Source organism: Grammomys surdaster, unplaced genomic scaffold (assembly GCF_004785775.1).
Source record: "Grammomys surdaster isolate TR1022 unplaced genomic scaffold, NIH_TR_1.0 137, whole genome shotgun sequence".
In the NCBI taxonomy this organism is placed as follows: domain Eukaryota; kingdom Metazoa; phylum Chordata; class Mammalia; order Rodentia; family Muridae; genus Grammomys; species Grammomys surdaster.
In genome coordinates, this window is record NW_021604595.1 from 14,989,595 (window position 1) to 15,003,178 (window position 13,584).

Consider the following 13,584-nt stretch of genomic DNA (forward strand, 5'->3'; position numbering starts at 1 on the left):
TCTCTCTCTCTCTCTCTCTCTCTCTCTCTCTCTCTCTCTCTCTCTCTCTCTCCTTTCTTTCTTCCTCCTCCCCCCCCCTTCTGTCTTTCTTCTTTTTGTTGTTCTCGTCGTTTCAAAGAGAGCTCCCGTGTCTCCAGAGCACCTTCCGCTGCCAGCAAGCCACAGCTGTGCATTCGATAGGGCCAGCTGGCTCCCAGAAGGCAGAGTGTTCAGCAACGTTCAGAGAGAGAAGATCATCTCCAAGTTTCTCAAAGGAAGCGTCCTGAAAAGAGTGTTTGGCGCGCAGCAGCTGAGGTGGGAGGGCCCTAACTCCCAGAGAGAAGATCCCGGCTCCACCAGTCCTAGCACCACAAAGTAAGTCCATATGGGAAAGTAGACCCAAACTCAAGGTAAGCTCTTCCCAGATGGCCAATAAAATAGCTCTGCACTGGCATCCAGAGAACCAGAGGCTTAGGAGGAACTGCACACCCAGGTCCAGTAGTAAGAGCAATAAAATAGGAAACATATGACTGAGAACATGTTCAAAGTACCAGCTATAACACCTGCATAGGAGGTGGGGATCGCCATTGTGTATGTGTCTCTTGTCTGGGGAAATGTTTTCAGATATATCACTATCATTCACTGTAGGAATAAATAGTCTCGAAACAAAATTTCTTGGTTTTTTTTTGAAATAATATAGTAGCTACCCAAATAAGTTAAGTATTGTTAAGGAGGCAAACATTAAAGGTTAATTTTGTTGTTGTATTTTTTGTCTTGTTTTGTTTTTTGTTTATTTGTTTGTTTCCCCAGACAGGGTCTCACTATGTAGCTCTGGCTGTCCTAGAACTCATTCTGTAGACCAGGCTACCCTTGAAGTCACAGCGATCTGCTTACCTCTGCCTCCCAAGTGCTGGAATTAAAGGCATGTGGTACTATTCCTGGCAAACACTGAGTTTTAAAATAAAACTTTCAAGTAGAAAAAGAGAAAAGAAATCATTCAAAGTAAAGACATTTTACTCGTGTTTCTTTAAGAGAAATTATACAAACACACACACACACACATACACACACACACACACACGCAAACTAGGATGCTTATGATTAATGATCACAAAACAAAGGCCTACGTTGGGATGAAGAGAATCAGCTACTACTGAAAGGTACAGCAGACGAGAGCAGGGGAGGGTTTGAATAAAATCAAATTTTTAATCTAAAGGATATGCTAAATACCATTTGTCTACCACTGATTTGAAATGTTTCCCACTGGTCAAATGAATTATTTATTTGTGGATAGGTGTTTTGTCTACAAGCATGTCTACATACCACACACATGCCTGATACAGGAGGCCAGAAGAGAGCATCAGATTCCTTAGGACTGGAGTTACAGTGTGAGCTGCCAAGTGGGTGCTGAGAAACCAAAACTGCATCCTCTAGGAAAGCAGCCAGTGCTCTGAACTGCTGAGCTCTTTCTCTAGCCCCTGATTAAATATCCTATCTAAGCACCACAGAAAATACACACTATTCATTAGACAATGTTGATCAACTTTGAGAAAATGTGTATGTAGTCCTACTGGCAGAGATTCTGAAGTTGTGCATGCCTGCATGGTGAGTAGCAAAATATGAAAGGTACTGAGAGACCAACAGAAATGATAATCTTTTCCCTGAAGGACAACTAAGAAATGGTGTGCTTGTCATTCCTTTGAATAACACAGTGCAACAGAGAGACATGTAAGTTGAGGCACTTTCCTGTTATCATTGCCTTCGTCATCTCTGCCATAAAAGGAGAAGCTAAAGTAGGCTTGCTGGATGCTCAAGTGGCTGGCACAAGGCTTGCTGTCTTTTCCTGTTGAGGGCTAGAGAGATGGCTCAGTGCTTAAGAGTATGCATTGTTCTTGTAGACAACCTAAGTTTGATTCTCAGCAACCCAAATCAGGAAGTTTATAACAACCTGTAATATTAACTCCAGGGGATCTGACACCCCTTCGAACTCCTCAGACACATAAGTAAATTAATAACAAATCTTCTGTAGTGCAGTTTGAAGAAAAGATTGGTAAATACTATCCGTCAGAGAACATTCAACCTTATTCTACTTCAATAATGAAAGGGAAAGAAATGGTCTCCCTCTGTATGAGCTAAAACAATGCATATTTAGAGTAAGGCTGTCTTGAGACTACTCCTAAGAACTAGATGCTGGCCATGCCCTGGTGTTCAATCTGACAAAAATATTATCAACGAATGATTAAAAAAATTCTCAATGCTGGACATAGTACACATCTCTTTAATCCCAGCACTTGGCAGCTTAGGAGAACAGAGATCTTGAGTTCGAGGCCAGCCTGGTCTACACAGCCTGGTTCAAGACTAGTCAGGGGTACAAAGAAAAACCCTGCCTCAAAAATAAAAGAAATAAAAACCCCTCAAATGTCATTACTGACATTTTTGGTAATTGTTTGCTAATATATAAAATTGCTCTTAAAAATTTTTCCCTATACCAAATTCTGGGGAAAGGCACTTATATGTACGTGAATTCAATTATTGTATGTATGGGTGTGTGTATAAATTTCTCTGTTAATTTGTAGAGATGTCAAGAAATACTCATTTGGGTTACAAAACTGGCATCTTACAATATAAATGTATTTTAGACAAAAAAAAGCTAAGGCTAGGGATATAATATCAGCAGGAGTATTATTCTTTAAGTATTTAGTGTTATTTTATTATTCGTTTAAGTATTTAATATGTGGTTTTAAGGACTATAAGCATTGGTGGGATGCCTGACATCTGTTTGGTTTAGGATGTGTCAGGCAAACCTCATGGCTTTATCTGTGGGCCAGAAGATGGCTACCAGACAGCCCTACTGTCCACTACATGAGTCCTCAAGCCCACCCCAAGAGGATCTGTGGCGCCTCACCAGAGTAGAGAAGGCCCACAGGTCACAAGGAAGGTCAGACCCTTGGGAAGAAAAGCAATGGAGAAAGGCCCGGGGAGGCCTTAAAGGGCCTAAAAGGTCCCAGAAATTTTAAGAAGGCCCAAGAAGGTAGTCTCCAAGAGTCCAGAAGTTTCTCAGAGGTCTAAGAAGGAAGAGATAGGCCCGGCGGCCCAGATACCCTAAGAGGCTCGGCCCGGGTGGAACATGGAGTGGTGGGCTCTGCGCTCTGCCCTAGTTGCTGGGCGACACTTCCTCGTGCAGCCCGGCTTGGTCCCGGGTGCGACCCCGCCGGGGGCGCCCGCGGCCCGTAGCCGCTGTTCTCTCTCCCTGTCCTCCCACTGCAGGAAGGCTGGGGCCCAGCCAGAGCCCGCCGAGCTGTTCGCCCAGCAAGAGGAGGAGCCCGTGCCCTGGGCTGGAGACCAGGAAGAGGACGACGAAGACGACGACAACGAGGACAACGACGACGGCCAGGACACGTGGGCCTTCGAGGCGGACGAGTAAGAGTCCAGGCCACCCTCGAGACTCCCTGACGTCTTGGGCCAGGAAGCCAGTCACAGCCTGGAGGGCAGGGTGATGTGCCACATGCAGACCCTTGGCTGGTGGTCAACCGGCTCCTTGATTCCAGTCGTTCCTCCCAGTGACCTGTCTTCCTGTGGGGCACACACTTGAGTGATCTCCAGCAGTGCCCTCTGCTTAGCAGCCTACTGCCTTCTGCGGGTTTTTTAGCCCCAGAATCCCACATGTATATTGCAACGAATCACTGCCTGTTGGTTTACAGACTACCTGAACTATAAATATTTCCTGGAGACAATACTCTGTAACTACTGACAGATCTAGAGGCCACTTCAGTGATTTGTAACTTATCTAATTATCCAGAACTTAATCCAGCGATTACATCATCATATAGCTCTCCATCAAATATGTGTATCGTAAATAGTACCAGGAATTTTAGACGTCAAATAATTTGATATTAGAAAATGCCTGGCCCTCTGAGCCTTTTACTGAACGTACATGGGATTTTTGCCTGGTTTATGTGAAAGGTTAGTTTTGCTTTTGGGTGGGGCACATTTTGTTTTGAATAACTAAAATAGGCTGGGGTCTATTTTTAAATTTGAGATAACTCACTGTATTTTGTTTTTTTGTTTTTTGTTTTTCCAGTTTGTCTTACATCTTGTCTGACGTCTAGACTCTGGGGTTCACTTCCTAATATTTGGTCAATTAGATCTTGCAATTTATTTTTGTCTCTGCCTGGTATTGGTATGGCTTGCTGCTAGTTTCTAATGCTATATGGTTTGTCACTCTGTTTTCTAAGCTTTATTGTTGTGGTGATGCTCGGGTTAAAACCTAACGTCTTTGACGTTGAACTACACTTCTAGCCCTTCTGAGAATTTTCCTTAACAAAACTCAAGCTTCTTTGTATATAAATGTCAACCTTCCCCTAAGTGTACCTGTTCCACCACCTGTATAGGACCTTAAGGGAACAGAAGAACAGCTCCAACAAAATGGGGAGAAAAGGCAACGAGACCTGTAGCACCAACCTGCCTGTGTCCAGCATCTCTCAGGAGGTATGCGAAGCTTTGAAATTCCAGACTTTGGAGACAGGGACAGAGCCCCAGAGTCTTACTGTGGCCATAACCCTCTGCTTTTGCTTTGTGAGCAGCTTGTGCTGAGCTGTCCCGTTTGGCACCTTGGTCTAGTATGTAAACAGCTCAGTTGTCTCAATGTCTCCTTCCCATTTCAATATAAGGATGTTTTCCTCACATGTAACATTTCAGACACTATCCCAGAAATACACAGGCCAAGGAAGCTTGAGCACCCATTGGATTCTGTCCAAAATGCCAGTATCTGGTTCTCACCTTCATCTTTTTAAAAAGGTGATTGTGTTCTTCATTTTTATGGGATGTGTATTTTGCCCACATGTGTGTCTGTGCACATGCATGCAGTGCCTATAGGAAGCCAGAAGAGGGCGTCAGATCACCAGGGCTTGGGTAGCAGATAGTTGGGAGCTAGGAATTAAAACCCACATTTTCAAGAAGAGGAGTTGGTACTTTTCACCCTGAGCCACCTCTTCAATCCTTTACCCCCATTTTTTTTTTTTTTGTTGGTTGGTTGGCTTTTTTTTTTTTTTAATTTGTGCTTAGGGCTAAATACAAACCTTAAGCATGATACTCAAGCAGCTGCTTAATACTGACTATAATGCAAGGCTTGGAGATTTCCTGCATTTGATGGATGATGCTGTGGCCCGTCAGACTGGCACTCAGTGCACATGCGTGAATGCCATCGTGTGCCAGTGACACATTGAATACAGTGTTTCCTTATACTTTTAAAATCAGTGTTGAAAACCCACGTAGCACTCTTTTCGACAATACCACATACTGTGAAAGCCTTTCTATCTCCGGATTAACAAGCTGATGGTGGTTTGGAAAGAGAAAGCTGTGCATTCCTTGAAGATGTGCTGGCTGCCTCCCAGAGGAGGCCGAGGGTGCCCTCTGTCTGGCTTTCTCCAGTGGACATGCATCAATACTAACTTTATCCTTAAAAATAAATATCATTTTAGAATCTCTCTCAATGGAGCCATGATGCAGAAGAACTCTTTGATGAAAAGGAAAGCTTCTTATCTGAAAACGATGGTGCGGCAGGTGGTAAGAAGACTGGGCTGAGTGTATGAAATCCACAAGAATCGCACGGATTAAAGGATTTAATGTCTTAACCTATTTTGTGTAACTATTAATTGACATTTTTTTCCATATACATTCTTTCAGGCAAGACTAACAAGGTAAGGATGTTTGGCTTAAAGTAATTCATAAAACGTACCGCTTGAAAATGTTCTGCATGATCTTCTTTAAAATTTTTCTCTTTCTCAAGGGTTAAACTTGAAAGTTTATTTCCGAAGAGTTCTTTATACAAGTCAAAACCATTGCCATTTTACAGGGTTATAAACTGGTCGTTAAATTACTATTTTGGATGGGTCTGGTAATCCAGGCCTGTAATCCCAGGTATTTGGGAAGCTGGGGCTGAGGGATGTATGTGGTACAGAGTGAATTCAGTATCTGCTTGGGCAAACTAGTGAAATCTTATCTCAAAGTAAGAAACAAAATGTGGCTGGAGATACAGAGTAGTGGGAAAGCATAACTTAGTGAGTTCAAGGCCCTAGTTTCAATCCCCAGTATCTCAAAAGAAAGAAAAGCAAGATTTTTATATGTGCATTTTTTAGTACAATGTTGTAAATATAACTTACTCAGGAGTAAATGAAGTTTTCTAGTCCTTATCAATAGGAAAAGTAGTGTGTGCCCTTAAAATGTCCTGAAGCATTTGAAATAGTCAATATCCTCTTTTGGGGTAAACATAATCTTTCCATGTATCCTTTATAACAAACATGTGAAATATTTAACTGTAATATAATATTAGTGGTATCCAAGCCTCATTATTTAACAGTATTGAAAACAACAGAGTTGGGCGTACATTGGATTTTACTTAGAACATGATTAGCAAACAGGGTTGTGTTGTATTCAAGTCTCCTGCTGCCTTGTAGAACCATCTGGAAAATCCGGCAGAACAGCTGGTATTGCAGCTGACCGTATCAGAGCATGCTCACAGTAGATCACAGGTATGATTTCTTCCTCATACTCTTTAGTAACTGCTGTTAAAGTTCTCACAGCTGTTAAACACTGGGTTTGCTTTTTGTATTAGCAGAACAGTAATCAAGGGGTATTTCAGCTATGGAGTTCTCCTGTTAATAAAGGAAGTACCATAGATAAAAGGTAAGAAAACTACGTATGTATATAATGTGAGAGGGGGGAGTCGGGGAGAGATAGGGTCTTACTGTATATTACTGTATAGGCCTAACTGGCCTGGAACTTAGACATCTATTTCTAAGTGCTGGGATTAAAGGTGTGTGCCACCAAACCGAGCAGGAAATAGATTTTTAATATTCCACTGAATTAAATATACCTGTTAAGTACTTAAGATATGAGGATCAAACACAACCAGAAAAAAAGATATCCTATGCAAATAATAGAAAATTATAGAAATTCACTCTAAAATAGCCAGTGACTGCAGACAGCACAAGACAGTCAGTGTATATGCACTGAAAGCCCTATGAGGCTTAGATGGATTGCACTGGCCTTCTTATACTGGAGAGAAGGGAAATGTGGACCAAAAGTGCAGTTCTCTATGCTAGGATCTACTTAATTCCATACATTTAAACTCATTGAACCCTCCCATCAGTCTAACACAGTAGACTGCAGTCAGCATTCCTCTTTTACAGACAGGACGTATGGTGAGAGTTAAGAAATCTGCCAGTCACACACTACTGGTGGTAGAACAGTAACAGACAGAGCTGAATGCAAGCTCGGACATCTTACATATCCTATCAGACCTCTAAACGGTTTGACTTTCTGGTTTATTGTCTTGTGTTAGCAGCCAGACTGACTGCTGCTTAACGATTCAGATCAGCGACGTGCGGTTGAGAGCTCTCACTGGGCACGGCTTTATGTCACTTTACACACACAGTATTCCTAGTTAATGGCCATCTTGAGTTCTACTCCTCTTTCATACAAGTGCAACAATACAGTGGCTCATTGCGGGAGTGAGCATCATCCCCTGGTCAGAATGCTTCCTGTATGAACCCCAGAGTAGAGCTTGCCTTATGTTAAAGCTTGGGACAACCAAGACAGATGACAAGGAATTGTAGGGAGTAAGTCCTAATGGAATGGCAGTGCTGAAGGAGACAGGGAAGAAGTCTACTTGTATCAGAAAGAAGTCTGCTGGGAGCCAAGGTTTCAGGTTAAAGGTCAAATGAAGGGCACTGCATTTATGGAAGGAACAAACACTGAGTATGGCAGTGTGGTGCAATGGTTAGGACGTGCAAGAACTCCTACAGCTCACAGTGTGACACTCTCAAGTGTTCTGAGGAGTAACCAGAAGAATGTGTTTAGTAGGCATGCTTTAGATACTATGTAGGCTTTTGTTGTTGAGATAGGAGTGTGGTATCAATGAAGTATTTTACTAGGAGTTTTCTCAGTATATTATCAGCAAGTAAAGAAAGTAACGAAGTAGCCACCACTTCCCCTTTAGTGTGTACAAATGTTCAGAGTTCTGTCTTAAGAAACTTCCAACTTCTTGGAGCAGCTCTGAGATGCACTGTGCCATCTCCATGTGGCTCTCTCACTGGTGCTGAAGGCTTCCTCCCGTCCTGACTTTTGTCTCTCCTCACTGCACTACATGGGCTCCTGTCTGTTGACAGCCATAGATTTCAAATGGTTTTGCCTGTGATGTTTCAAAGGCAAAGTGGCATTCTCAGTATTTAGCTAAGTGAACAGTTTAGTCACTTTTTGCTAGAAATGAAAGTATTTTTTAAAGATTTAAATTGTTACTTTTACTAAACGTTGGACATGAACTAAGAAGCCTTTGAGACTGCATGTCAAGCGGGTGCATCAAATCCTTCAGTGTTAGTTATTTCTAGTTATCCTCTCTCCCTTGCTCCTCCCTCTTTTCTTTCCTCCCTCCCTCCTTCCCTCCTCCTTTCTTCCCTCCCTCCCATCTCTCTCTTTTCTCTCCTTCCCCCTCTTTCCCCCTTCTGTGTGTGCATGGGTGCGTGCATGCGTGTGTGTGTGTGTGTGTGTGTGTATGTGTGTGTGTGTGTGTGTATGTGTGTGTTTGCTATCCAGTCTAGATTTAAATTCTTAGGCTCAAGCTGTCTGAATGCCTTAATTTCCTGAGCTCCACAGGTGGATGTGACTGCTACCTGCTCTCTCACTGTCTTTAAAATAAACAAATGTACAAACAATGAAGAAAAAACCGAACTAGAAAGCCAGCATTCTATGGTGTATTTCCCCTAATCCCCTTTTCTATATTACTTTTCCAGTATGATTTTAATTTAATGTCTAGAGCTATTACTCCTAAGAGGGCTTCAGAAGAACAAAACTTACCAGGGACCACAATTGGGAATGAAGTCTGCTTGACAGACACTGTTGAGTTCATTGTTTGATAAAAATAATTTTTAAAAACCACAATGTTTAACATAGAAGTGTTTATAAGTAACCTATATACAGTCTTTAAAAGCCTCATCTACTTCAAGGTCAATAGTATTTACTCTAACTTCAGTGCTACTCAAAGCTACAGGTTGCCATTCTCCACTATGCTATCTAAAGATACCCATTTTAAGTGTATACTCATAACAGCAGTTAGTCGTCTTAAGGTATTACCATGGGCTTCATTGCGCTTGCACAGAGTTGCCCATTAGGTTTTTTAATGTATATTTTAAGACATTTGTGTAGTTGCATTTAATTCAAACATACTTGGTAAACAACATTTCTTTGAGAGGTAGCTACTATATACATAAATGCTACTGGAAGCTACACATCAGTCTTTCTTTGATTAAAAAGTTACTAATACTATTTTAGAGGTTTGTTTTTTTTTACAGTATTTTGTCTGCATGTATGTACATATATGTGCCATATGAGTACCTGGTGTCCATGATGATAAAGCAAGGACACTGGATGGATCTACAGAAACTAGAATTATGGATGCTTGTGAGCTACCGTGTGGGTGCTGGAAACCGAGAACCCAGGTCTTTTACAAGAGCAAGTGCTCTTAATTGCTGAGTCATTTTTTTTCCAGCCTCATAATAGCATTAAAATTCTTGTAACAAGCCACAAGTCATTAGTTAATTAAATCTTTCTTTTTTAAAGAGAATTCAAAAAATCGTCAGTGGAAACTGGCTTCAGTGCAGCCAACAGTCCCAGGCTCTTCACTGTAAACCACTTATTAGCAAGTATTCCGAGTTTGACAGATAGCAAGCAAGTCATTGCTTACCCTGGCCAGTCAATGCCAGCAGGTCTGTGCTGGCCTTATGCTGATGGAGACTTTCTTAAGGATAGAAATGAGTTTCATATTAACTCGTTTTCAACTATGGAAAACAACAATGGTGACTCTTTATCTGCTTCAAATTGGAATTTCAAATACAGAAACTGCAGTGTGGAAGAAAGTATCACAGACGAGAGTGACTTGTCCGAAAACGAGAAAATGAATGACTCTCTGCTCAGCTACTTTAAAAAGATGGACCTGAAGTTAAAGCCAGAAAGGATAGAACATGTGGAGAGAGCTTTCACAGAGGAAGCAGACGAAGTGTCCGTATATGCCGACTTCCTCCCTGCCCCTTTCAACACTCTGGACCTGCACAGATTTGCCTTCTCAAAATGTGAAAGCTGGAGGGCAGCAGTGGACCCTCCAGAAAGTTCCATTGAGCGTCTGATAATTCGTTTATTAGAACTGGAAAGATTACAACATATGACCATACAGAGAGAGAGGCCAAGGCTCCAAAGCACTTTCTGCAGCACCATGTTCTCCATGGCAGAACGACCCTCTTCCTCTAAAGCCATTGCACTGAAAGCCAAGCCACTGAAGATTCCTGAAACATCGACTCTCCAGACCTCTGGCATAGATAAAAATCGAGACAAGAGAAAAAACAACTCTGGCAAGCCAGAACAAAATGTTTCCAAATGGAGTTTGAGCAAAAGTAAGTCGAACTCTAGACAGTTGCTAAAATGTCCATCCACTTCAAAACAGTGTGCCGTGGCTCATGATGATCTAAAGAATTCCAAAAACTCCATTTTAAACTCTTGCCAGGAACCCCCACCCAAGCCTGCTACTACTACCCAAGCAACTCAACCAATGGCTAAAGCGGTTTCAACAAGATGCCTCGCACCGAGGTCCCCGATGCCAGTTTCCCCTATACCCCTGTCCTTCCCTGAAAATCCAAGGGAAGAAGGTAAAGTGCCAAGGACCAAAAAGAAATGTCACCGGAAAAGCATACTACTGAATAGATCTTTCTATATTCAGAAGCGAAACTGCTTATCACCTTCACTTATAGCCAGGGGCAAGTGCTCACCCACTGACCAAAAATAGCTTTCATACATCTCAATGTGAGCGAATCTATTCCATGAAACCCAGCTAAAATATGGTTCATCATTGAGACACAGGTATTAGAAACAAAAACCTCACCCTTACAAAATAATTCCTTGATATGACATGGGTAGAACTCATGAATGTCACTGCTGACTCTATATACAGTCAAGGGCTTCCTCACTGACATTGACAATCTTTTGTATGTTATACTTCGAAGAAATGTCTCATTTAGTAAAGCACACTATTCAGAAGACTGTTCTTTTGTTGTGATTGTTTTCCAATGATTCCATCATTAATAAATAGTATAATTGACTTATTCTGTTGTAGTTGTTGTCTTTTTCTAATATACAATCAGGTAAGAGTTGCAGTTCCTTTTTGTGGTTTTTCTTAAATCCTTCCTATGTTACAGTTCTGAAGTGAAAGGTATCCTGGCAGTTTGGAGCTAAGGAATACCATAAAGTCTCACAATAAACCTCACACAAGAGATTTATTGGGGAAAAAAACAAGAGGGTGGCTGCCTCTACTGTGGAGAGAAACAGCAAAGAACTGAACTGGAGGCAGGCTTTATATAGGGTTTCTTTAGGGGAAGGGATCTTTTCAGGGTGGCCTGGGATTGGTGGGATTTTGGGCGTGATCTTGGAGCAACCTCAGGAGGGGCTGGATCCAACCTTTAAAATTCTAGTATTCTGAGGGGTCTGAGGGGTAGATCCTGGTGGTTGGAGGTCCTTAGCGGTGGGGAGACCTGGCCACTCACACACATGGAGGGGGCTTATACTTTCCACCTTAGAATCTTTCCCCATTCCTTTCGCAACACCACAAACCTATCATTCTAGCCTTTGGGCATTTGCTTGGCTTTGCAGAGCTGTTATTTGGGGCTAATGCCCTGATGACTTGCGTTTCATCCTTGGAACCCACATTTAAGAGATGACTTGGAATTCCCTTGATTCTACATGTGTATTCTAACGTGATTACAGATAGTAATGATAGAAGTCACTTTGGTTAGTCAATGTGCCAGATCCCCACAGGCATGGTAGTCCAGCATTTTGACATTGACACCTATCCTCGGTTGCAGGGCAGCCTGTAGGCCATATATTGGACTTGCTGGCTACAAACTTTCCATTTCCCCTCCAGCACAGACATGAAAGTAGTAAATATGACATTGTTAGAATTCTCTCTTAGAGGCTCTAGCTGTTTTTATTAACGGTGGTTATCTATTAGAAACCAAACAGCTAAAACTTAACTAATGAGCTGGCAAGAGGCAGTTCCTGAGACTGATGGTATTTATTACCTCTAAGAAGCAGGAAAACAGGTCAAGTCCTGGCTTCAGCTGCAAACTTCCTGAAGAATTTTTCGGCATAGGATCCATGGAGATGTTCAACCATTCAAGCAACTTAAGAAATGAAAACATTTGATGTAATGATTTGGCACGAGGGTCAGGATGTCTGTGAGGAGGGGTTCATGTGCTTTGGTCTTAAGGTGCTTGATGAATTCCAATTAGTTTTTCTTAAACATTAAAAATCAACATGTTTAGTTCTTCAGATACCACCAAAGATACCAAATGAAGTAAAAGGTGACCTTGCTCCCTGTCACGGCTTATATAACTAGAGCTAGTGTGTGTGTGAGAGAGAGAGGGGGTGGGGGAGATACAGGAACTAGGATAAGTGATATGACTGAGAAGATTCAAGCTTATGTTGAAGTTAACTGTCACCTGTGTCCTCTTATTTGCATTAGTAGTATGGTTCAAATGGCTTTCTTAAAACACAGGCCACAGGACACAGAAAGCATGTCTAGTGTTTAGGTTAATGACAATATCCTGAAACAATGCAAACACTAAAGGGAATAATAAATGGAATGTACCTGTTTATCACACAGTCATCTCCATTATTCAAAGATGCTTAGTGACAGTCCTCCAAAGAATGCAACAATGGACATGTATGTTCACACTTCCTATGGTTGCCATCCATCATCATGACTCGTATTTTTATAAGTCTGGAACCTTTAACGACTAGCGCTTGTATCCAGCTCCAGCTTTACCTTTAGTTACCTGGCCTTCATCCCCTCACTTTTAGGTTCATAATGTAACCTGTATGAGGTCTTTAGGAATCAGCAAGCCTGCTTTATTCACTACCTCATCTGGCATTATCAAACTGACAAACGGACTTTTCTCCAACCATGGAGTAATTGTGCATGCCAGCAGCAAGCTCATTTTGAGAATTTAAGCCCCAATCCTATGATAAGAGTTACAGCTCTGGCAGTTCTTTCATGTTTCACCTGGGGACTACCAGTAAAGGAGATGGTATACATCCTGGGGATTAGATGACCAGGAGTAAAGGTCACATGAAAACAGGTCGAGAATGGCACAGGCAGGCCAACCAACATTATCTGGCAGTGGAGGACAATTCTCAAGGAACCAACATTTCTTGCAAAGGCAGGAGTGGGAGAACACAAGGAATGTAGGTGGCAGACAGGAAGAACACCTCAGAGCTCTGTAGGTGTCAAAAAGGAATTAGACTGGCACCAACCCAAAGCTCTTACACTAGGCTTGCTTCAAATTCCTTTGGACATAGAGAAAAAAGGGGGGACCTTCCCCTCTTCAAAATTTGAAGATGAATTTGGCTGCTGGATCATCATATGGAAATATACAGTTGGAAACAATAGCCCTATGGCCAGTTTCTCATAGGATAAGTTAAGATGTAACTGCAGGACAGGGATAGGCTTGGTACAATGTGGCCATTTCACATGCAAGAAGCCCTGGGTTTGATCCGAGCACTGCA

The 13,584-nt window shown here is 42.0% G+C and overlaps 1 protein-coding gene across 1 annotated transcript; it reads left to right on the forward strand.

The window, feature by feature from the left end:
- The first annotated feature begins 4,376 nt into the window (after positions 1–4,376).
- Positions 4,377–11,130, forward strand: Fam217a (family with sequence similarity 217 member A). Its single transcript, XM_028763308.1, has 6 exons — positions 4,377–4,467; positions 5,460–5,544; positions 5,665–5,678; positions 6,435–6,509; positions 6,596–6,663; positions 9,595–11,130. Exons 1-6 carry the CDS (start codon positions 4,405–4,407, stop codon positions 10,808–10,810), a joined length of 1,521 nt encoding a protein of 506 aa, XP_028619141.1. The 5' UTR covers positions 4,377–4,404; the 3' UTR covers positions 10,811–11,130.
- Positions 11,131–13,584: the final 2,454 nt, after the last annotated feature.